Here is a 25,091-nt window from a genome sequence, read left to right on the forward strand (position 1 = left end):
CTGGTCAGGTGTGACCGCCAACACTTTGAGATTTTCAAGTGGGACGTGAGTCCCAAAAGGTTGGGATCCACTGGTCAAGACTGTCTCCTAGCTCCTACAATGTCTCCTAGCTCCTACAATGTCTCCCATCTTCTAGATTGTCTCTTAGCTCCTAGTGTCCTATCTCTTCTAATAATTCTCATGTTTCCTTTTATTTTTTCATCATTCTGTTTCGTGTTTCCTCCTCCAGTTTTGGGTGGAGGGGAGGCCCGCCTCCACTATCGCCTTGGCGACAGCGTCGGGGGTGTGGTCGGCACCTCTGGCCCCGCCCCCCATTGGCTGTGCTGCTGCCTGCTGTGCTGCCCCGGGCGGAGCTAATGGGAGGATCCTGGTGGGTGTGGGGGGAGCCGAGCGACAAACCTTGAATCCTAGCTAACAAGGTTTGTGGCCCCTGTGACAGCGCAACCACGGGCGGGGCTAAAGGCATGCACTGTGAAGGGGCGGGGCTAAAACCCTGCACTATGAAGGGGCGGGGCTAAAACCATGCACTGTGAAGGGGCAGGGCTAAAACAATGCACTGTGAAGGGGCGGGGCTATGGCTGCAACCATGGTGGGATGGGAGGTTACCAAGCCACCGAGCTTCCGGGTTACAGTAATGATTGTATGATCCATAAATATTAGTATGTATGAATTATTGATTGAGTCATGAACAAAGTTTCACCAAATCATTAAAAACAATCTTTACAGTGTTTTATTTGATGTCATATTACAGTTTGTGTAACTATTTCATGTTGCGATACTTTTGTGGAAGTATTTTTAAGTTTAATGTTAAAAATTCTAATCTGAAATGGAAAATATTAAAGGAAATAATATAGTTAAATGTCTTTCTATCTGTGGTTGTTAAATGTATGGTGATCAAGATAAATAATAAAAACAAACATTTTTATATGTTTTATTTTATTCATGAGCTATACTTTTACAATATCTGATATATTAAAAATATTTATATGTTATTTTACCATATATCAAACAATATTAATCATTATTCTTTCCTTTATAATTATCATTGTATACTTTATAATGATTATTGTTTATTTTATAATTATTACTGTTTATTTTATAATTATTATCATTTATTTTATAATTACAGTCTCATTATTTATTTAATAATGACGTGACGCGCGCAGCCGGCGGAAGCCCCGCCCACTCCGGAAAGAGAGGAAAAAAGAAAAGAAGGAAAAGCAGCAAAACAGACGAGAAAAAGAAAGGAGGATAAAAAGACGCAAGAAAGAGACCAAAAGACGACAAGAGTGAGTCCACGACTGTGTTTACAACGTCACCACGGAGGGAAGAGGCGCAAAAACGGAGAGAAAGTTGTTTGTTCTTTACCTCCTCCTCCTCCTCCTCCTCCGTCTGGGAAGAAGGGATGAGGAGCGGCTAGCGGCTAGCGGTTAGCGGCTAGCGGCTAGCGGCTGTTGTATGGGAGCGGACGGGGATGTGTGCTAGGCTAATGGGTAACGGAGCTGGTACAGGCTGAGTTGGGTCTTATTTCATAAGGTTTTTCGCCTCAACGGGTGGAAAGGGGGAAATTGTCTCACCACCAGTTAGCATGTGGCTAAGCTAACCCCGGAAGTGCACCGCACCCCGGCGCGGCTCAGCTCCGCTCCGCTGTGGCTGCAGCATGAGCCTGTCAACATGGAGCCCCCAAGCAGGGAAAACACCGCCTTAGTCCGAATAAACGCCAACAAAATACGCTTTTAACAAAAGGCAATGGTGTGATGTCGCTAAAATGTGAGTTTACTTTCTATTTTGGTTATTTTTTTCATCGGTCCACAAATATTTAATTTTATTTTCATGAAGTTGAATCGTGAATTATGCTAATTTTCTATCGTATGAGAGGATATTGTGTCATGTAAAGGTTTGTTTTGCACCGGCCGCCATGACACATTCCACAGCTGGGAGAAAGTTGTCATGGAGCCGCTGTGTGCCAAGCTTGCTATCCGCTAGCCTGTTCCCATTAGTTTCCATGGGCCTCCTAGCTGCTGAGCTAAGTGCACCGCTCCTCCCCTCCATCAGCCCTCTTTCAGTTTCTCTTTTCAACCTTCGATCCTCTATCGATGGAACGTAATCGCGATAAATCACCAAGATATCACATCTTAGTCATGGTCGACAAATGATTGGGATCCATTTAGTGGCTTCAGAAAGCCTCATTTTACTCCCAAGACCAGGTCCCTCTTTCTGGGATCTCTTACTTTTATCTTTCTTACGTTTTTTGGGCTGACAGTGTCTGGAACAGGACAACAGCAGAACGCGCAGACAGGGTCCGGGTGTCGTTGGAGTTGGATCAACATTGGTGTCAATTTGGAGCAGAAATAAGTGAAAAAGTTGTTTTTACTGGAGTAGAAGGTTTGCTCCAACTGATGAGTTTGAGGAGCGGCGCTTTGTGACATAATCGTCCAAAGCCTCTGGGAAGTCATTCGCACCCAGCCACAACCCCAGCAGACAGACAACCTCAGCCGATGCTGCGTTTGAAGGCAACTCAGAAAATGTAACTCGTGCTGCGTTGACAAAACCCCAAACACTGAAAAGGGTCACATGACGTTGTGCACAGCAGGAAGTTGTAAAATCTTTGGAGGAAGCGTCCTGGTGCTTGGTGTCTGCCCTGCGTGATGCAGGCACCAAGTGACTGTTAAAACAACTTCCATACCAACCTGGCATGATCATCTGGTGGTTCAACTATGATGTCATACCAACCTCGGATGATCATCTGGTAGTTTGCAAAAAAAAAAAAAAGATCGGAGGCGATTTTTCGTCATAACGAATATTAAAACTGGCGTTTGGTCGGTTTTCTGCAGAAGATTTTGCAACAATGTTGTCCCCCATGGCATGATGTCATGCCAACCTAGCATGATCATCTGGTGGTTTAACTATGATGTCATACCAGCCTTGCATGATCATCTGGTGGTTCAACGATGATGTCATACCAACCTAGCAGGATCATCTGGTGGTTCAACTATGATGTAATACAAACCCATTTGCATTGTGTGAGCTGCGTTGTAACACAAAGTGTAGGAGTGTAAAACAGTCCAAAACTTGTTCTGTGTTTGTGACCTCACACATGGAGTTGAAGAACAATCTTTAATTATCACGCAACACACCACACTACAACACATGCACACACACACACACACACACACACACACATGCACATGCTTTGGATGGTGGCCGGTGAAATGGTGGCCGAAGGCCTCTGCATTTAACCCATCCTGGCTTGTCCTTCCTCCGGGGGGGCAGCCAGGAGCGATAGGCAGCATTCGTCGACACGCCCGGGGACCTGGTGACGAGTGTCCATTGCTGTCCAGACGATAATGTGCATGTTTTTGGTGGGGGTCCTTACTGACGTTAGGTGGAGTTGCAAGTTGGCTTGCAGATCCAGAGCAACGGGTCCAAATCGTATCCCTTTTATTTTAGTCCCCAAAGTTTAAAAAGTCGAGGAAATGTCTGTAAGGGACATGCAGTGTTGAATCCCTTTTGAATGTAAGAGAAGTCAAGGAAATCTCTCTGAGGGACATGCAGTGTTGAATCCCTTTGAATGTAAATGTGTTGTTGGGAACTTCCACAAGGAGTGATTTCCTTCCACGGAGACACTGTGAGGCAGGACTCTGTGGACTACAAGAAGTAGACAGGGACCTGATGGGAAGTAGACAGGAACCTGACAGGAAGTAGACAGGAACCTGACAGGAAGTAGACAGGAACCTGACAGGAAGTAGATAGGAACCTGACAGGAAATAGACAGGAACCTGACAGGAAGTAGACAGGAACCTGACAGGAAGTAGACAGACCCCTACTCATTTTTAGGATAAAGACACGTGTATCAAATTGTGGTAGTAATTGTGTGTGACACCAGCACTCTGAAAACCCTTATAGCTGAATGATTCAGTAACGATGGTATTTGTTAAAACACGGTTCTTCAGGGATATTTAAAGTGAACGCCAGAAGAACAATATGCAGTGACTTGGTACATGTTGATTGACGCCAGAAGAAAACATGCAGTGACTTGGTACATGTTGATTGACGCCAGAAGAAAACATGCAGTGACTTGGTACATGTTGATTGACGCCAGAAGAAAACATGCAGTGACTTGGTACATGTTGATTGACGCCAGAAGAACAACATGCAGTGACTTGGTACATGTTGATTGTTCCAGAAGAACAATATGCAGTGACTTGGTACATGTTGATTGTTCCCAGAAGATCAATATGCAGTGACTTGGTACATGTTGATTGATGCCAGAAGAACAACATGCAGTGACTTGGTACATGTTGATTGATGCCAGAAGAACAATATGCAGTGACTAGGTACACATGTTGATTGTTCCAGAAGAACAATATGCAGTGACTTGGTACATGTTGATTGTTCCCAGAAGAACAATATGCAGTGACTTGGTACATGTTGATTGACGCCAGAAGAACAACATGCAGTGACTTGGTACATGTTGATTGTTCCCAGAAGAACAATATGCAGTGACTTGGTACATGTTGATTGACGCCAGAAGAACAACATGCAGTGACTTGGTACATGTTGATTGTTCCCAGAAGAACAATATGCAGTGACTTGGTACATGTTGATTGACGCCAGAAGAAAACATGCAGTGACTTGGTACATGTTGATTGACGCCAGAAGAACAATATGCAGTGACTTGGTACATTTACATTACATTTAGTCATTTAGCAGACGCTTTTATCCAAAGCGACTTACAATTGTTCAAACACCGACGGACGCAGCCATCAGGAGCAATTAGGGGTTAAGTGTCTTGCTCAAGGACACTACAGCATGCTAGCAGGAGGAGCCTGGGATCCAACCAGCGACCTTTAGATTACTAGACCACCAGCCCTACCGCCTGAGCTACCACCCCCACATGTTGATTGACGCCAGAAGAACAACATGCAGTGACTTGGTACATGTTGATTGTTCCCAGAAGAACAATATGCAGTGACTTGGTACATGTTGATTGATGCCAGAAGAACAATATGCAGTGACTTGGTACACATGTTGATTGTTCCAGAAGAACAATATGCGGTGACTTGGTACATGTTGATTGTTCCAGAAGAACAATATGCAGTGACTTGGTACATGTTGATTGACGCCAGAAGAACAACATGCAGTGACTTGGTACATGTTATTATTATTATTATTATTTATTATTACATTGTATTTCTCTTCTTCTCCTCACAGAACAAAAAATGTCAACGCTAGCCACCTAGCCGCTAGCAATTAGCCGCTAGACGATGGGCTTCGGACGAGACCTGCGAAACTCCCACGAGGGACTTCTGAAACTCCAGGAGTGGGAGATCAAGGTATGGAGGGATGAGTGTGGGATGGAGGGATGAAGGATGGAGCGTTGAGGGACAAAAGATGATGAGAAATTGAGAATGGGATGGGGGTGGAGGTATCAAGGATGAAAGATAGAGGGATGAAAGATGGGAATGATGGAGGAATGAATTTTGGAGGGATGGAGAACGAGGTGAAGGTGTAGAGGTATGAACAATGACAAATGGAGAATGGGATGGAGGGATGAAGGGTCAAGGGTGGAGGGGTGGGGGGTGGATGTATGTAGGGTAAAAATGCACAATCCACTTCCGATTTCCATAGATATGTGCCAATGCAGATTCCTTGTTTGTACTCCAGGTAGAAACATTTGAATATTAATATAAGTATAAATATCATGAACGCTTGAATATAAAGTGGAACAAGGAGCTTGTTGTGAAAAAGAATAGGAAATCCTCGGTAGGGCATTATTTGTCTTTTAAAGCGAAGGACATGTCTGTAGTTTTTAATCCTCATCCGGTGATTTTTCAGTGTTGCTGCACAAATAGAACTACAACTCCCAGTATGGCGCCGCATGTGGTAGATGTCACCATAGCAAACTGTTATTTTGAGGGCCAACACAGCTGAATGGCTGCTTCAATCAGTGATGCTTTGCCCAACTCCACATGCCCATCCAAATTCCATTCCATAGCTTGCGATGGACCGTGAACCCAAAGTTCAAAGTGTTTTATTTGTCAAGTGTACAGTACAACACAAGGTCATTCGGTACAATGAAATTCTTGGGGCATGACAGGCAACAACTGCGTAGTGGGCATAAAAAGATAAAATAACAAGGCAAATAAAAGGAGGAAATAATTTTCTTTTAATTAAGAATGGAATATAAAAAAAGTAAGAGTCGATGTTACAAAGCAGTTCCAACAGAAATAGGTCAGTCATGGCCATTTTATCTTCTTGATTGAGTGGTCTGCCTCCTCGAGGATTCAATTATGCAAGCGATTAACCTTTAAAGCGCAAATAGGAACTGGCAGTTTCAAGATTCAAGAGGTTTATTTGTCACATACATATACATACTTTCATACATATATGCAGTAAAATGTCAATTCAACGCACCCGGTGATTACAAACAATATGTTCTAGACTGAACACAGTAGCCTCCTAAGAATTTCTAACTAACTAACTGATCCTAAAATGTAATGCAGTACGTCAAATACTATAGAATAAAGGGGAGGGTAGATCCACCCTCTGTGGGGCCCGCCTGCCCTGAGCACTACAGTTCCCAAACCAGAAAGTGATGTTGCCTCCACTGCTCCACAGTAGAAGGACTTGAGGATCCTCACGAGACCCGTAATTTCCTCAGCTGCCTGAGGTGGTAAAGACGCTGCCTCACCTTTCTCAGCAGAGTGTCTGTTTGTAAAGTCCATCTTGAGTCCTCTGTGATGTGGACTCCCAGGTACTTGAAGCTGCTCACCCTGTCGACAGAAGTCCCATTAATCACCAAGGGCGCATGCATCCTCGATTGTAATCTTCGCCTAAAGTCCACAATCAGCTCCTTAGTTTTGCTGACGTTCAGGTGGAGGCTGTTGTTCTGGCACCAGAGTGACAGGTCAGCCACCTCCTCGCGGTAGGCCTTCTTATCGCCGTCGATGATCAGGCCCACGACAACGGTGTCGCCAGCAAACTTGATGATGGTGTTGGAGCTGGACCTGGCCACACAGTCATGTGCATGTGTGTACAGGGAGTACAGTAGGGGGCTGAGTACGCAGCCCTAGAGGGATCCTGTGTTCAGAGTGAGGGAGCTAGACATGTGCTTCCCCACCCTAACCACCTGGGGCCAGGCTGAGAGGAAGTCCAGGATCCAGGCACACAGTGGAATATTAAGTCTGATCTCCTTCAGCTTGACAGCCAGTCTGGTGGGGACTATGGTATTGAAAGCTGAACTATAATCGATGAAAAGCAATCTCGCATAGGTCACCTTCCGGCCATTCAGGTGCATGAGCGTGGTGTGCAGTGCCTGAGAAACGCGTCATCCGTCGATCTGTTCTGCTGGTACGCGAACTGCAAGGGGTCCAAGGTGCAGGGGAGGGAGGCGCAGATATAATCCTTAATCAGCCTCTCGAAACACTTCATGACCACCGAGGTGAGGGAGGGACGGTAGTTATTCAGGCAGGCAGGAGAGTCTATCTTCGGGACAGGAACGATGGTGGACCTCTTGAAGCAGGACGGGACCACTGATTCAGCCAGGGAGATGTTGAATATTGTAGTGAACACCGGGGCTAGCTGGTTAGCACCTCCTGACGTCATGCTCAGACACTGAGAGTGTGTGCTCATCTCCAGCGGTGTAACTCCAATTAGCCGGCGAGCAAGCGGTGCTGTTGCCAGACTCAAATCGCGCATAAAAGGAGTTCAGTTCGTTGGCTAGGGAGGCGTCCACACTCGTGGCTGGGGAGGAGCTGCTCTTGTAGTTTGTTATAGTCTGCAGCCCCTCCCACAAGCGTCTGGTGTCCCGTTGCTCCATCTGTAGCTCCACAGTCTCTCTGTACGTCCATTTAGCGTCCTTCACCGCCCTCCGCAGATTGTATGACGCCTCTTTGTAATTGTCCATATTTCCAGATACAAGACCGTCGTTGTAAGCGGCTGTGCAAGCATTCAGAGCGCAGCAGATGGATTTATTGACCCAAGGCTTCTGGTTTGGAAATAACCAAACTTTCACCGTGGGAACGATGCTGTCCGCTAACATAGCCATGAAGCTCACCGCTACGTCCGTAAACTCGCTGATGTCACTTGAACTTGATTGGAACATGTCCCAGTTGACGTTAGTCAGAGCATCCTGAAGCGCAGCCTCTGATTTGTCTGTCCACCGCTTCACTTCCCTCGTCACCACCATTTCTCGCGCGATCAGGGGCCTGTAAACGGGAACCAGCGAAATCGTGGCGTGGTTTTGATGGTTTTTTGGCGGACATTATGATACAAAACGGAAAAAAATACTAAAATGTGCATAGTCGACTGTAGTCGACTCCATGACCGTTCCAATATGACAGTGATGTAGATGTAAAGGTCCATTTCCAGATACAGTTCTTGATGTTTTTAATTTAATTTTTTTTTTTTGGACAAATATTCACTTTGAAAACCTACACCTGCTTGTATTTGAAGGTAAAATGTGACGTATGTGAAGCCTACTTAACATGCAGGTGAAAAGAAATGACTTTGGAATACATTAAATCCAATTGATGTTTGTACATTATTTGCTCTTTTAATAAGAAGTGCTGTGTGGTTTTCTACAGCCTCATGTGCCCTTACACATAATACCCACTACATTAACAATAAAAAAATATATAATAATAAATATAGCTGCAGGCAGCAATACACAGGGTTCACTGTAATCCTTTTAGGCACGTGTTACTTTTTTTTTGTTAATGCAGCAAAATGTACTGAAGGTACAAACATGTAATTACATCCATGTCATGACACCAATCACACTTTCATGACATTACGTATGAAGCATTTCCAGTTCAACCACACGTCAAACATTGACAATAATGGAAAAACAACAATGGAAGTTTTTCCATTGTTGTTTTCTTCACAGTATTTCTCTTGAGTCCTTTTTATTTCAATATTGTGACAGACCTTGACGACTGGGTTTTTGGACAACGGCTTCTTTTTTGTCTTCGATTTTCAGCTTTTTTTCCAGCATCTGTAACAATAACAAAAACAACCTTTGTAATTACTTTTCATAGCAATAAATACATTTAATTTTAGAAATATATAAATTTATGTTCTTTGTAAGCACTGCTTTATTGTGTTTTTTTGTTAATAATGTACAATTGTAAAATCTAGTCTAATAGATGACTTGTCTATATTGTCATGCAAACTTTTATGGAACTTTAACATGAATTTGGCATTAGAATTATTATGGAAGAACACTTTCTGCCTTTTCATTAAAGTTTGTTAAGTTTAGGTGTCAGAAAATGTTTATACATGACGTTTTTTATTACAGAAAAACGTCTTCGTTTTTTATTTTAAACTATATCTTGTCATTGTTATAAGTTACCTTGCTACATTGAAGTACATCTGGAGGAGCAGTGATGGTAAATGGTGTCGTGTCTCGTATATGTCGATTTACGATAGCAGTTGAATTTAAGTCATTTATTTGATGAGGGGTTTTACTTGAATTACATTTTCAGTAAGTAACGTTTCCATGAAATACAACAAACATTGTGGTATTTCTCAGTAGTTGCCATTGCAGCTTCTATTTTTCCAACGCCTAGCTGGATCTTGAACGCATCAGGCGGTGACCAGTGTATATGGGGATGGTAGCTCAGGCGGTAGGGCTGGTGGTCTAGTGATCTAAAGGTTGCTGGTTCGATCCCAGGCTCCTCCTGCTAGCATGCTGTAGTGTCCTTGAGCAAGACACTTAACCCCTCATTGCTCCTGATGGCTGCGTCCGTCGCTGTTTGAACAATTGTAAGTCGCTTTGGATAAAAGCGTCTGCTAAATGTAAATGTAAATGTATTCGTTTTTATTGTATTTTTCATGAATCCGGCAAAGTAATGTGGAGCAGGTATTTAAAATATCAATGTAACAGATCTACTGACATCTACCAGGTAAGAAGTTTTATAAATATACACGTAAATACATAGTTTGGTAACGTCTAAACACTACAGAGTGACCGAGTCCACGCCCACACTGGACACGGTCCAACTGGACATTCTCAATCACAACCTGTACATTTACAATAATTAATATGATGACGTCATTGAGCGTCTTACTGTTAATATAATTTATCGTAAATTATATGATGTCATTAAGCCTCTTACTGTAAATATAATTTATAGTAAATACAGATACAGAATGATACAGAATGCAGCGGCGCGACTGGTGTTCAACCAGCCAAAGAGGGCACGTCACTCCGCTGCTCATCGAGCTCCACTGGTTACCTGTAGCCGCTGACATCAAGTTCAAGTCTCTTATGCTGGCCTACAGAGTGATTGTTGGGAATGCTCCCACCTACTTAAATGTTGTTGTAAAAGCACATGTTACCCCCTGGATGCTGCACTCCTCAAATGAGCGTCGCCTGGCTCTGCCGGCCGTACAACCACGGCAATCCAGGTTATTCTCATTTGTAGTTCCACGTTGGTGGAACGAGCTGCCAAAAATGACCAGAGCAGGGACCTCCCTCTCTGTCTTTAAGAAGCACTTGAAAACACAGCTCTTCAGAAAGTACCTCCTCTCCTAACTTACAATTACTTAGCACTACCTAGCAGTATTTATTGTTACACTAATGTCTCTGTCACAATGTAGCTTGAATTTTATTCTCCCTTGTAAGTCGCTTTGGATAAAAGCGTCTGCTAAATGACTAAATGTAATGATGACATCATAAAACCTCTTTCTGTAAATATCATTTATAGTAAATAATATGATGACAACATTCAGCGTCTTCATTTGAGAACCAGATGTGTGATGTATCAGTTAATTATATTTTGGTCAAAGTTGTTTGGTTTTTCATTAATATCTGCTCCGTATGTGGATGCATTTGGGTGAAAGTTCAACCACCATGTTTGTGACATCACAGTTTAAACAAGACGTAAACCATGTTGGTGTGTTATGCAGAAGTTGGTTGAAAACAGTGAAACTGAAAAGAGTGGATTGGTGCATCTCTAGTCGGGGATACATGTATGGAGGATGGATGCGTGGAGGGATAAAGGATGAATATATGGAGGGGTGGAGGATGGATGTTTGGAGTGGTGGAGGGATGAAGGGTGGATGTACAGAGGGATAAAGGGGGAGTTGTATGGTGGGGTGGCGGGTGGATGTATGGAGGGATGGAGGGTGGATGTATGGAGGGGGTGAGGGGTGGATATATGGAGGGATTGATGTATGGAAGGGTGGAGGATGGATGTGTGGAGGATGGATGTATGGAGGGATGAAGGATGTGGATTGAAGAGATGGATAAAGAAATAGATAATGATTCTACTTCATGTACGTATAAGATCCACTTCCTGTATGATTCCACTTCCTGTAACTGGTGGCACGGTGGCGCAGTGCATTGCACTGCTGCCTCACAGCAAGAAGGTCCTGGGTTCGATTCCCGCCTGGGGCGCTGTTGGCACCGTGCTCCGGCGGGTTATCTTCCAAAAAACAGGAGCCTTTCTGTGTGGAGTTTGCATGTTCTCCCCGTGTTCACATGGGGTTTCCTCCACCTCACGTCAGTAAGGACCCCCACCAAAAACATGCACCCATCATGGTCTGACCAGCGATGGACACTTATCACCTGGTCCCCGGGCGCGTCCACGTACGCTGCCCACTGCTCCTGGCTGTGCCCCCGGAGGAAGGACAAGCCAGGATGGTTCAATGCAGAGGAGCCATTTCACCGGCACCATCAAGCATGTGCATGTGTGTGTGTGTGCAAGCATGTGTTGTGGAGTGTCGTGTGACGATTAAAGACTGTTTCTTCTTCTTCTTCTTCCTGTATGATTTTACTTCCTATATGAGTCTACTTCCTGTATGAGTCTACTTGCTGTATGAGGCTACCTTCTGTATTATTCTACTCAATGTGGCATAGACACGCCTCCGTGTCAAGCTAACGAGGTGTGGAGAACTTCAAGCAGAGTAATTGTTTTAAAAAGGACAGAGCCACTTTGTGCTATTGTCTTGATGCAAACCAATCGTTCTGGGTGGAGCCTGGCGCTCGGAGGTCTGAGTTTTCCTCAATTAAACAGTTTGTAGCAGAGGAGCCACTCCACCTCCTCCTGGTCCAACAGGTTCTCCACACCTCCTTATTGGACACCATTAGATTCCACTTCCTGTGTGATTACACTTCCTATCTAATTCCACTTCCTGTCTAATTCCTGTCTAGCTGCTGGAGTCAGTGAAGCGCTTCATGACTTTGCGAGTAAAGAGTGACAAGGAGTACGCCGCCCTGCTGGTCAACCTGAGCCACCACACGGACAAACAGGAAGTGGCCCAGAGCCTGGACTACAGCAGCACTGTTAGCAAGGTACTAATACTACTGTTAGCCCTTTGCTTGCTGTTATAAAGCCCCATCTAGTGCTAGTCCCTTGGGGTCCATAGCAACCCCTAGTGGTCCCTAGAGGGCCCTCAGTAGTCCCTCAGGGTCCATAGCAACCCCTAGTGGTTCCTAGCGGGCCTTAGTAGTCCCTTACCAGGTCCCACTCTTGGCCTCAAGCGGACTCCTGGTCTAACCACCCCCCTTTACAGTCTTGGTAGCTAGTAGCTCTTAGAGTCCTCGTGGGATCCCGAGTAGCCCCTAGGTGCCCAGTGTGGCCTCTAGAACCCCCCAGTGGCCCCAGGTCTAACAACCCACCTCCTACAGTCCTGGGCCCAGGTGGTCCGGCAGACCGAGGAGCTGGGTCGGGTGATGCGGGGCCACGCTGACCAGGTGAACTCAGGGCCCCTGCACCGGCTCTCCACCCTGATCCGGGACAAGCAGCAGGTGAAGAGAAGCTACCAGAGCCTGCACCAGCAGGTCCAGACCGAGGCCACCAAGGTGCATTCTGGGAAATATTATCATTATATATTACTGTTCTATCTGACACCAAAGTGCATCATGGGAAATGTAATACTTGATGGTATATATTATATAGTGATATATTTAATGTCGCTGAGAATATAAATATCAACTGTGATGAAGTGGAAATATTATTGTATAATTAGTGGATTCAAGTAGATTAGATAAATTATTTATATTTCCAGATTAAAATCTAAATTTCAGAAAAGAAGAATTTCATTTGTGATATGGAAATTTGGATTTTATTCAGAGTGTCAACATGCCATTGATCCTCTTCTCTGAACGTTCCATTTAGAAATATGTTTTGCATAAATTGTCACAAAAATAAGAATTTTGTTGAACAATTCAACAGGTGACGAAGAGCGACCTTGAAAAGCTAAAAGCTACGTACCGCCAGCTAACCAGGGAGGCTAACAGCGCCAAGGACAAGTACAGGGAGGCTGTGGCTAAAGGTTAGCCTAGCACGCTAGCATGAGCGCTGTTCGTGTTAATTATCCACTAAGTGGCTCACGAGAGAGTCTCCTCCCCCCACAGGAAAGGAGGCAGAGCGCGCACGCGAGCGCTACGACAAAACTACAGCTAAGCTACACAACCTTCACAATCAGTATGTGCTAGCGGTGCGCGGCGCACAGCTGCACCAGGAGCACCACGGCCGCCACACGTTGCCACGGTTACTGGATTCGCTGCAGAGGATGCAGGAGGACATGACGGCCGCACTGTGAGTGGCTGGCGTTGGCATGTTAGCATCTCAGCCTCTTAGCCTTTAGCTCACTAGCCGGTGCTAACCTTGAAGCGCAACATTAACTGTACTCTGTCCCAGGAAGGGCATCCTGCAGGACTACCACGAGATCAGCAGCCTGCTGGGGGAGGAGATGGTCCGGGTCCACCAGGAAATCCAGAACGCCATCCAGAGCATTGACCCTGTGGCCGAGTACCAGCACTTCGTGGAGGCCCACAGGTCTGAACCTGTTCCACATCCTAGATCCAAGACCATGATTCTGCGTTAGACCCAGATCCAGACCCCTGTTATTTAAGTAACGGCGGCCATCTTCTTCCCCCCTCTGGACCAATCAGGAGCCCTGAGCCACAGGAAGTGGGTGTGGAGTTTGACACAACGCTATTGGATGAGACGGAAAACAACATGGCCGCCAACGAAATCCTGTGGAACAACCTGACGGCTGAGAGTCTGCAGGACATGTGAGTGCCAATAAAGTTTTATAGAGAGTGAATAAAATCTTGAAAGGTTTGAATATAAAACTTGTTTCAACATGGCTATTTGTAACTTTATTGAAATGGTTTTGTTTCTAGGTTGTTGTCTGTGACGGAGGAGCTAGCTCTGACACAGCAGAGCCTGGGGACCAAGGAGACGCTGGTGCAGGAGCTGGAGGACAAGCTACAGCAGAGCGCCACCTGCTGGGAGAGGAACAGCGAGTACGACAGCGCTAGGCTTGGCTAAAGCTAGGATAACATGCTAATGTACTGTAGGTTAGCTTGGCATGAGGCAACTGCGCTACGCTAGGCTAAGGGCTAATGTAGGTCAGGTTAGCAAGCTCTCTAGTCACTCTTTGTTTCTCTGTAGTAACTCTTATGTCTCCCTATGCTAACTCTATGTTGTAACTCCGTCTCTACATAGTAACTATATAGTAACTCTGCCTCTATACAGTTACTCTATATGCTAACTCTATATAGTAACTCCGTCTCTATATAGTAACTATATAGTAACTCAGGTCTCTATACAGTTACTCTATATAGTAACTCTATATAGTAACATAGTATAATATAGTATGTCTCTCACCCCTCAGCTCCGTCCTCCTCCTGGAGCTCCGTCTTTCTGTCCAGTCTCTGCGTTGCTCAGAGGCCAAGCTCATTTCCCAGAAGGCTTTGCTGGAGGCCAAGCTGGTTGCCAACGATGGCAGCAGCCATGACGGCGAGGGCCCACCCTCCCCACCGGTGGTCCCGCCACCGGCACTCAACTATGAAGACGACGCCAGATCCGTGGGATCCGTGGTAGAGAGACTATTACATTATTTTAAAAAATGTTTTATAACAGGTTTCATTGAATATTTCACGTTTTCAGAAACAAATGAGAGTATTGCTTAAGCATGGTCTTTGAATGAAGAACTGAAAATATTCCATAACTTCTTTTAACTATTTAATAATATAAAAATATGAATAATTCTAATAATAATGAATACTAGAAATTATAATGAATATTAATACTAATTCATAAATGTAATTAATAACTGATTATAATAAAACATGTAACAGTAAAACATCATCCTGTACAGATCCCCCAGGTCAACATGAAAGCCTCCAGCCTGCTGGTAAGTTTGTAGAAGGCAGCATAAGGAGAAGAAGCATAAGAGCCCTGCACCTGGTCTTCCATACCGCAGGAAGCCGGGTCCAGAAAGCCCTGCTCCTGTATCCGCTCCTTGTCTTCCATACCGCAGGAAGCAGGGTCCATAGAGCCCTGCTCCTGTATCCGCTCGCTGTCTTCCATACCGCAGGAAGCCGGGTCCATAGAGCCCTGCTCCTGTATCCGCTCCTTGTCTTCCATACAGCAGGAATCCGGATCCATAGAGCCCTGCTCCTGTATCCGCTCCTTGTCTTCCATACCGCAGGAAGCCGGGTCCATAGAGCCCTGCTCCTGTATCCGCTCCTTGTCTTCCATACAGCAGGAATCCGGATCCATAGAGCCCTGCTCCTGTGTCCGCTCCTGGTTGTCCATACCGCAGGAATCCGAGTCCATAGAGCCTGCTCCTGGACCCGCTCCTGGTTTTCCATACCGAAGGAATACGGGTCCAGAGAGCCCTGCTCCTGGATCCGCTCCTAGTTTTCCATACCGCAGGAATCCTGGTCCATAGACCCATGCTCCTGGATCCGCTCCTGGGTTTCCATAGCGCAGGAAGCCCGGTCCAGGGAGCCCTGCTCCAGGATCCGTTCCTGGTCTTCCATAGCGCAGGTTGCCGGGTCCAGGGAGCCCTGCTCCAGGATCTGTTCCTGGTCTTCCATAGCGCAGGATGCCCGGTCCAGGGAGCCCTGCTCCAGGATCCGTTCATGGTCTTCCATAGCGCAGGATGCCCGGTCCAGGGAGCCCTGCTCCAGGATCTGTTCCTGGTCTTCCATAGCGCAGGATGCCCGGTCCAGGGAGCCCTGCTCCAGGATCCGTTCCTGGACCATAGAAGCCGGGTCCAGAGAGCCCTGCTCCTGGACCCGAGAGCCCTGCTCCTGGACCCGAGAGCCCTGCTCCTGGATACGTTCCTGGTCTTCCATACCGCAGGAAGCCGGGTCCATACATCCCTGCTCCCGGATCCGCCCCTGGTCTGCAGGAATCAGAATCCATAGAGCCCTGTACCAGGATCCGCTCCTGGTCTTCCATACCGCAGGAAGCCCGATCCATAAAACCCTGCTCCAGGATCCATTCCTGGTCTTCCATACCGCAGGGAGCCCTGCTCCAGGCTCCGTTCCTGGTCTTCCATACCGCAGGAAGCCGGGTCCAGGGAGCCCTGCTCCAGTGCGTAGTTAATCTGGTCCTGGTTGACCAGAAGAAGTGGACTATGGAGCTCTGATCCCCTCTATCAGGCCCCTTGGTGGAGTTACCACAAATACCCCTGTAGGATGGAGTTACCACAAATACCCCTGTAGGATGGAGTTACCACAAATACCCCTGTAGGATGGAGTTACCACAAATACCCCTGTAGGATGGAGTTACCACAAATACCCCTGTAGGATGGAGTTACCACAAATACCCCTGTAGGATGGAGTTACCACAAATACCCCTGTAGGATGGCCGGGGCAGCCCCCATTTAAGAGGGAGATGTAGCTGACTCATCCTAGCTGTCCATGTCCATTGATGGTCAGACGACCATGTTCTGCATGTTTTGGGTGGGGGTCCTTACTGATGTTACATGGAGGAAACCCCATGTTTTGGGTGGGGGTTCTTACTGATGTTACATGGAGGAAACCCCATGTTTTGGGTGGGGGTCCTTACTGATGTTACAAGAAGGAAACCCCATGTTTTGGGTGGGGGTCCTTACTGAAGGTACATGGGGGACACCCCACCCAACACTACTGTAGAAGCAGCATGGAATATGGCACCTTCGGCGGAGGGGGGCCGAGATGCTCCCTTGGTGAGGGGACCGTCGTGGGTGTTCTCTGCTGTGGGCCCCACACTCATGTCGTGGTCCTGGTCATGAGCTTGTATTGATGATTTTGGATTCTAAATGGGACATAAAACCATGGAATGATCTGTTTATTTATACACCAACGTCCAGAACTAAACAGGCCTTGCATCGCCCACCGCCCAAAATGAGCGTTGCCCCGGGTGTCGTATTTACATCAGAGCCTGCCGGAGCCGATCTATTGCGGGGTCATTTGACCGGGACTGAACCCGGGTTTTCCATTTACCGCCAAATGCCGGGTGTTAGCGGTGTTACCGGGCTTTTGGAGCAGTGGGAAAGGGGTATGAACTTTCTATATTCAGTATCTGTCTCCAGGCTCTGGTGTGTGCAGTGTGCTGCTGGAAGAAAGCCCTGATCTAGGGTCTTGCTCGACTTCCACCACCGACTCAAACACTCAGTCATATTTCTTTGTGCCCAAAAAGCCCAGAAATCCTTAGAGGGATGAAAACAGAAGCTGTGGTGTTGAAGAGCCAACAGCAAAACAAAAACAAGAACAAAGCTGATGGTGAACCGTGAAACCAACCGTGCTGACCTGGGGCTGACGGCCTCGCACATAGACCCAGTCCGTCCAGCCAGTCCAGCTGGTCCACCTGCTTCACCCAGTCCAGCCAGTCCACCTGCTTCACCCAGTCCAGCCAGTCCAACCAGTCCACCTGCTTCACCCAGTCTAGCCAGTCCAACCAGTCCACCTGCTTCACCCAGTCCAGCCAGTCCACCTGCTTCACCCAGTCCAGCCTGTCCAGCCAGTCCACCTGCTTCACCCAGTCCAGCCAGTCCAACCAGTCCACCTGCTTCACCCAGTCCAGCCAGTCCACCTGCTTCACCCAGTCCAGCCTGTCCAGCCAGTCCACCTGCTTCACCCAGTCCAGCCTGTCCAGCCAGTCCACCTGCTTCACCCAGTCCAACCAGTCCAGCCAGTCCACCTGCTTCACTCAGTCCAGCCAGTCCACCTGCTTCACCCAGTCCAGCCGGTCCACCTGCTTCACCCAGTCCAGCCGGTCCACCTGCTTCACCCAGTCCAGCCGGTCCACCTGCTTCACCCAGTCCAGCCAGTCCAACCAGTCCAGCCAGTCCACCTGCTTCACCCAGTCCAGCCGGTCCACCTGCTTCGCCCAGTCCAGCCAGTCCAGCTGGTCCACCTGCTTCACCCAGTCCAACCAGTCCAGTCAGTCCACCTGCTTCACTCAGTCCAGCCAGTCCACCTGCTTCACCCAGTCCAGCCGGTCCACCTGCTTCACCCAGTCCAGCCGGTCCACCTGCTTCACCCAGTCCAGCCGGTCCACCTGCTTCACCCAGTCCAGCCGGTCCACCTGCTTCACCCAGTCCAGCCAGTCCAACCAGTCCAGCCAGTCCACCTGCTTCACCCAGTACAGCCGGTCCACCTGCTTCACCCAGTCCAGCCAGTCCAGCTGGTCCACCTGCTTCACCCAGTCCAGCCAGTCCACCTGCTTCACCCAGTCCAGCCTGTCCAGCCAGTCCACCTGCTTCACCCAGTCCAACCAGTCCAGCCAGTCCACCTGCTTCACCCAGTCCAGCCAGTCCACCTGCTTCACCCAGTCCAGCCGGTCCACCTGCTTCACCCAGTCCAGCCGGTCCACCTGCTTCACCCAGTCCAGCCTGTCCAGCCAGTCCACCTGCTTCACCCAGTCCAGCCAGTCCACCTGCTTCACCCATTCCAGCCAGTCCAGTTGAATACCCTTCCTCCGCCCCCTATGTGCACTGTAGAGAACACCGTCACCTATGAACTGGGAGAACATAAAATGGCCGCCTCTGCACAAAAATTTGTCCCATGACTGAGACAGTGCTGTCCTTTCCATCCCAAGACCATCACTGAGTATTGCTGCTCCACCACCTCCTGTCTCCCTGCTCCTCCACCACCTCCTGTCTCCCTGCTCCTTCACCACCTCCTGTCTCCCTGCTCCTCCACCACCTCCTGTCTCCCTGCTCCTCCACCACCTCCTGTCTCCCTGCTCCTCCACCACCTCCCGTCTCCCTGCTCGTCCACCACCTACCGGTGTCTATGCTCTTCCATCACCTCCCGTCTCCCTGCTCCTCCACCGTATCCCGTCTCCCTGCTCCTCGCTACCTCCCGTCTCCCTGCTCCTCGCTACCTCCCGTCTCCCTGCTCCTCCGCCACCTTCCGTCTCCCTGCTGCTCCGCCATCTTCCGTCTCCCTGCTCCTCCACCACCCTGCTCCTCCACTACCTCCTGTCTCCCTGCTCCTCCACTACAGCAGGCCCTGGGCTCACGCTCTACGCTGATGATTGACTCTTGTATAATTTCTAATTTCTAATTTCTCTTGATATAAAACCTGTATCATTGTATTCTTGTGTCTTTCAGGATAAAAGTAAAGATCGCATCTCCAAGTTCGACACGCTGCGACATTCCATTGCTGGAATGATTAGATCGCCAAAATCTGTTCTGCCTTCGTCCAACTCGGTGAGTGTTTTTAAATATTTGATTTGTAATGTTTTATATATTTTATAAAATATTTGAAAAATAATGAATTCATAATTACAAAATGAGTGAAGTAAAAAACGAATAAGAATAAAATAATCAATGAAAATACAAAATAAGTAAAGCTTTTACATGGACAATTATTCTATAAAATTTCATGAAGAAATACATACTGTAAGAAATAGTCTCTCTGTCCCAGCTGGTGGAGGTGATCCACACCAGCGAGCGCCCCCTGGTGGAGCAGGACTGGTACCACGGCGCCGTGCCGCGCGCCGAGGCCCAGGACCTGCTGCAGCGCGATGGAGACTTCCTGGTGCGGGAGTCGCACGGGAAGCCTGGGGAGTACGTCCTGTCTGTGTTCTGGGATGCCCAGCGACGCCACTTCATTATCCAGTACGCTGAGGTGAGTCCCAGCATGCACTGCTGCACCCTGCCACCAGGGCTTTCTCTCTGCCGTCTCTCGCCCTCTCTCCGTGTAGTAATCCAGTCTCTCTCTCTCTCTCTGGTAGAGTCAGTATCGCTTTGAAGGGACTGGATTTCCCACGATCCCTCAGCTCATTGATCATCACTTCAGCAGCAAGCAGATCATCACCAAGAAGTCTGGAGTAGTACTACATCATGCAGTACTCAGGGTAAGTACTACTGCTACATCCCACAGTACTAGACAGATATTAATGTTGTACTGCAGACATGTAGTATTTGATTATTTTAGAAATATTCGTACGGTTTTAGAAACAATAATCATTAGTATTGGTAGTATTTCATACTAAATATTAATATTTTTGTTGCTAGTATTTCCATCATGTAGTATTTTAATGTTGTACGGTCTGTAATATTTGTGTATTTCAGGATAAAAAGTGGATTCTGAACCATGAGGACGTTGTACTGGGAGAGCTGCTGGGAAAGGTCGGAAAACATTCTGGAACTCTTTTCGAACCGGTCAAAAACCAGTTTGGAACCAGTCTAAACCCAGTTTGGAATCATTCTAAAACCAGTTTGAAAACCAGTCTAAAACCAGTTCCAAACCAGTTTAAAAACAGTTTCAAACCAGTCTAAAACCTATTTCAAACCAGTATAAAAGCGGTGTAAAACCAGTTTCAAAGCAGTCTAAAAGCAGTTTCAAAGCCAGTCTAAACCCAGTTTGGAATCATTCTAAAACCAGTTTCACACCAGTCTAAAACCTATTTCAAAGCAGTGTAAAACCAGTTTCAAAGCAGTGTAAAACCAGTTTCAAAGCAGTGTAAAACCAATTTTCAAAGCAGTCTAAAACCAGTTTCAGAGCAGTCTTTTAAACCAGTTTCAGAGCAGTCTAAAACCAGCTTCAAAGCAGTCTAAAACCAGTTTCAGAGCAGTCTTTTAAACCAGTTTCAGAGCAGTCTAAAACCAGCTTCAAAGCAGTCTAAAAGCAGCTTCAAAGCAGTCAAAAAGCAGCTTCAAAGCAGTCTAAAAGCAGTTTCAGAGCAGTCTAAAATCAGTCTCAGAGCAGTCTAAAAGTAGTTTCAGAGCAGTCTAAAAGCAGTTTCAAAAACCAGTCTTAACCCTGTTTCAAAGCAGTCTAAAACCATTTTCAAAACCAGTCTTAACCCTGTTTCAAAGCAGTCTAAAAGCAGTTTCAAAACCAGTCTAACCCCTGTTTCAAAGCAGTCTAAACCCTGTTTCAAAGCAGTCTAAACCCTGTTTTAAAGCAGTCTAAAAGCAGTTTCAAAGCAGTCTAAAAGCAGTTTCAAAACCAGTCTTAAAGCAGTTTTCAAAGCAGTCTAAAACCAGTCTAAAAAACAGTTTTTAAACAGTCTAAAACCAGTCTATAAAGCAGTTTTTCCACTTGTTTCAGACCAGTTTAAATATTGTTCAAACAATGATTACCAGGGAAACTTTGGCAAGGTGTTCAAGGGGACGCTGACCAGTTTAAAAAAACAGTTTGAAACCAGTTTTAATGGTTGAGAGGGAAACTTTGGCAAGGTGTTCAAGTGGACGCTGACCAGTTTGAAACCAGTTTGAAACCAGTTTTAAAACCAATTTTAAAAGCAGTCTAAAACCAGTTTTAATGGTTACCAGGGAAACTTTGGCAAGGTGTTCAAGGGGACGCTGACCAGTTTTAAAACCAGTTTGAAACCAGTTTCAAAGCAGTCTAAAACAAGTTTTAAAACCAGGTTAAGACCAGGGAAACTTGGGCGATGTGTTCAAGTTGACGCTGACTAGTTTTAAAAGCAGGCTAAAACCAGTTTTTAATGGTTACCAGGGGAACTTTGGCGTGGTGTTCAAGGGGACGCTGACCAGTTTTTAAACCAGTTAAAACCAGTCTAAAACCATTTTTAATGGTTACCAGGGAAACTTTGGCAAGGTGTTCAAGGGGACGCTGACCAGTTTACAAACCAGTTTGAAACCAGTTTCAAAGCAGTCTAAAACAAGTTTTAAAACCAGTGTAAGACCAGGGAAACTTGGGCGATGTGTTCAAGTTGACGCTGACTAGTTTTAAAAGCAGTCTAAAACCAGTTTTTAATGGTTACCAGGGGAACTTTGGCGTGGTGTTCAAGGGGACGCTGACCAGTTTTTAAACCAGTTTCAAACCAGTCTAAAACCAGTTTTAATGGTTACCAGGGAAACTTTGGCAAGGTGTTCAAGGGGACGCTGACCAGTTTTAAAACCAGTTTGAAACCAGTTTCAAAGCAGTCTAAAGCAAGTTTTAAAACCAGTGTAAGACCAGGGAATCTTGGGCGATGTGTTCAAGTTGACGCTGACCAGTTTTAAACGCAGTCTAAAACCAGTTTTAATGGTTACCAGGGAAACTTTGGCAAGGTGTTCAAGGGGACGCTGACCAGTTTTAAAACCAGTTTGAAACCAGTTTCAAAGCAGTCTAAAACAAGTTTTAAAACCAGTGTAAGACCAGGGAAACTTGGGCGATGTGTTCAAGTTGACGCTGACCAGTTTTAAAAGCAGGCTAAAACCAGTTTTAATGGTTACCAGGGGAACTTTGGCGTGGTGTTCAAGGGGACGCTGACCAGTTTTTAAACCAGTTTCAAACCAGTCTAAAACCAGTTTTAATGGTTACCAGGGAAACTTTGGCAAGGTGTTCAAGGGGACGCTGACCAGATTTTAAACCAGTTTCAAACCAGTCTAAAACCAGTTTTAATGGTTACCAGGGAAACTTTGGCAAGGTGTTCAAGGGGGACGCTGACCAGTTTACAAACCAGTTTGAAACCAGTTTCAAAGCAGTCTAAAACAAGTTTTAAAACCAGTGTAAGACCAGGGAATCTTGGGCGATGTGTTCAAGTTGACGCTGACCAGTTTTAAAAGCAGTCTAAAACCAGTTTTAATGGTTACCAGGGGAACTTTGGCAAGGTGTTCAAGGGGACGCTGACCAGTTTACAAACCAGTTTGAAACCAGTTTCAAAGCAGTCTAAAGCAAGTTTTAAAACCAGTGTAAGACCAGGGAATCTTGGGCGATGTGTTCAAGTTGACGCTGACCAGTTTTAAAAGCAGTCTAAAACCAGTTTTAATGGTTACCAGGGAAACTTTGGCAAGGTGTTCAAGGGGACGCTGACCAGTTTTAAAACCAGTTTGAAACCAGTTTCAAAGCAGTCTAAAACAAGTTTTAAAACCAGTGTAAGACCAGGGAAACTTGGGCGATGTGTTCAAGTTGACGCTGACCAGTTTTAAAAGCAGGCTAAAACCAGTTTTAATGGTTACCAGGGGAACTTTGGCGTGGTGTTCAAGGGGACGCTGACCAGTTTTTAAACCAGTTTCAAACCAGTCTAAAACCAGTTTTAATGGTTACCAGGGAAATTTTGGCAAGGTGTTCAAGGGGACGCTGACCAGTTTACAAACCAGTTTGAAACCAGTTTCAAAGCAGTCTAAAACAAGTTTTAAAACCAGTGTAAGACCAGGGAATCTTGGGCGATGTGTTCAAGTTGACGCTGACCAGTTTTAAAAGCAGTCTAAAACCAGTTTTAATGGTTACCAGGGAAACTTTGGCAAGGTGTTCAAGGGGACGCTGACCAGTTTACAAACCAGTTTGAAACCAGTTTCAAAGCAGTCTAAAACAAGTTTTAAAACCAGTGTAAGACCAGGGAATCTTGGGCAATGTGTTCAAGTTGACGCTGACCAGTTTTAAAAGCAGTCTAAAACCAGTTTTAATGGTTACCAGGGGAACTTCGGCGTGGTGTTCAAGGGGACGCTGACCAGTTTTTAAACCAGTTTCAAACCAGTCTAAAACCAGTTTTAATGGTTACCAGGGAAACTTTGGCAAGGTGTTCAAGGGGACGCTGACCAGTTTACAAACCAGTTTGAAACCAGTTTCAAAGCAGTCTAAAACAAGTTTTAAAACCAGTGCAAGACCAGGGAAACTTGGGCGATGTGTTCAAGTTGATGCTGACCAGTTTTAAAAGCAGTCTAAAACCAGTTTTAATGGTTACCAGGGGAACTTTGGCGTGGTGTTCAAGGGGACGCTGACCAGTTTTTAAACCAGTTTCAAACCAGTGTTAAACCAGTTTTATTGGTTACCAGGGGAACTTTGGTGAGGTGTTCAAGGGGATGCTGACGCGGGACAAAACGCCGGTTGCCGTCAAGACCTGCAAGGAAGACCTGCCCCAGGACCTGAAGATCAAGTTCCTGTCCGAGGCCCGGTGAGTCCACGCCACGCTGCTCCGACATCACCTCCTGTCTGAGATTCAGCTTCTAGACAACTTCCTGTCTGTACATTTTTGTTTAGGATTCTGAAGCAGTACGAGCATCCCAACATCGTCCGACTTATCGGAGTTTGTACACAGAGGCAACCGATCTACATTGTCATGGAGCTGGTGCCCGGTGAGTTCACCAAAACATGTTGTAATAATGAATCAGAATCAGAAATACTTTAATAATCCCAGGAGGAAATTACTTTCGTTACAACTCCAATCTACATACAACATATTTACATACAACATATTAACATACAACATATAATAATTATTAAGAAACATATTTATATATAAATATATATATAAACATATCTGTATACACATGGTAAAATGTACAGTTAAAAATGTGCAAGAAGAAGAAAGTGCAGAAGTGGATATCCGTGTTTTGAGGTTAGATTACAGAGAGGGGGTGTCTGACTCTCTGAGGGAGGCGTTGTAGAGATTGATGACCACAGGTAGGAATGATTTCCTGTGGTGCTCTGTGGTGGATCTGGCTAAAAGGAGTCTTCTGCAGAAGGTGCTCCTCTGCTGGGCCAGTGTGTCGTAGAGAGGGTGTGAGACATTGTTCAAGTTCAAGAGATTATTTGTCACATGCATTTACATACGGTTATACATATACAGTGGGGCAAAAATGTATTTAGTCAGCCACCAGGACTGGAGCCAAGATTATCAGTGGTCTTGTATGTCTCCCATTTTCTAATAATTGCTCCCACAGTTGATTTCTTCACAACAAGCTGCTTACCTATTGCAGATTCAGTCTTCCCAGCCTGGTGCAGGTCTACAATTTTGTTTCTGGTGTCCTTTGACAGCTCTTTGGTCTTGGCCATAGTGGAGTTTGGAGTGTGACTGTTTGAGGTTGTGGACAGGTGTCTTTTATACTGATAACAAGTTCAAACAGATGCCATTAATACAGGTAACAAGTGGAGGACAGAGGAGCCTCTTAAA

At 46.1% G+C, this 25,091-nt stretch overlaps 1 protein-coding gene across 1 annotated transcript in view; it reads left to right on the plus strand.

Moving 5' to 3' along the window:
• The first annotated feature begins 1,201 nt into the window (after nucleotides 1-1,201).
• The window catches only part of fer (fer (fps/fes related) tyrosine kinase), a 30,741-nt gene continuing 6,851 nt past the window's right edge, over nucleotides 1,202-25,091 (plus strand). Inside the window, exons 1-16 of the mRNA XM_080017993.1 lie at nucleotides 1,202-1,289; nucleotides 5,215-5,336; nucleotides 12,161-12,301; nucleotides 12,638-12,811; nucleotides 13,185-13,284; nucleotides 13,367-13,550; nucleotides 13,653-13,790; nucleotides 13,907-14,029; nucleotides 14,141-14,263; nucleotides 14,635-14,839; nucleotides 19,354-19,452; nucleotides 19,670-19,873; nucleotides 19,980-20,102; nucleotides 20,320-20,376; nucleotides 23,974-24,092; nucleotides 24,179-24,273. Of these exons, the coding sequence (XP_079874119.1) occupies nucleotides 5,268-5,336; nucleotides 12,161-12,301; nucleotides 12,638-12,811; nucleotides 13,185-13,284; nucleotides 13,367-13,550; nucleotides 13,653-13,790; nucleotides 13,907-14,029; nucleotides 14,141-14,263; nucleotides 14,635-14,839; nucleotides 19,354-19,452; nucleotides 19,670-19,873; nucleotides 19,980-20,102; nucleotides 20,320-20,376; nucleotides 23,974-24,092; nucleotides 24,179-24,273 (1,954 nt within the window). The 5' untranslated portion in view covers nucleotides 1,202-1,289; nucleotides 5,215-5,267. The remainder of the gene's footprint in view (nucleotides 1,290-5,214; nucleotides 5,337-12,160; nucleotides 12,302-12,637; nucleotides 12,812-13,184; nucleotides 13,285-13,366; nucleotides 13,551-13,652; nucleotides 13,791-13,906; nucleotides 14,030-14,140; nucleotides 14,264-14,634; nucleotides 14,840-19,353; nucleotides 19,453-19,669; nucleotides 19,874-19,979; nucleotides 20,103-20,319; nucleotides 20,377-23,973; nucleotides 24,093-24,178; nucleotides 24,274-25,091) is intronic.

This window comes from Zeus faber, assembly GCF_960531495.2.
Source record: "Zeus faber genome assembly, chromosome: 17".
NCBI classification, from domain to species: Eukaryota; Metazoa; Chordata; class Actinopteri; order Zeiformes; family Zeidae; genus Zeus; species Zeus faber.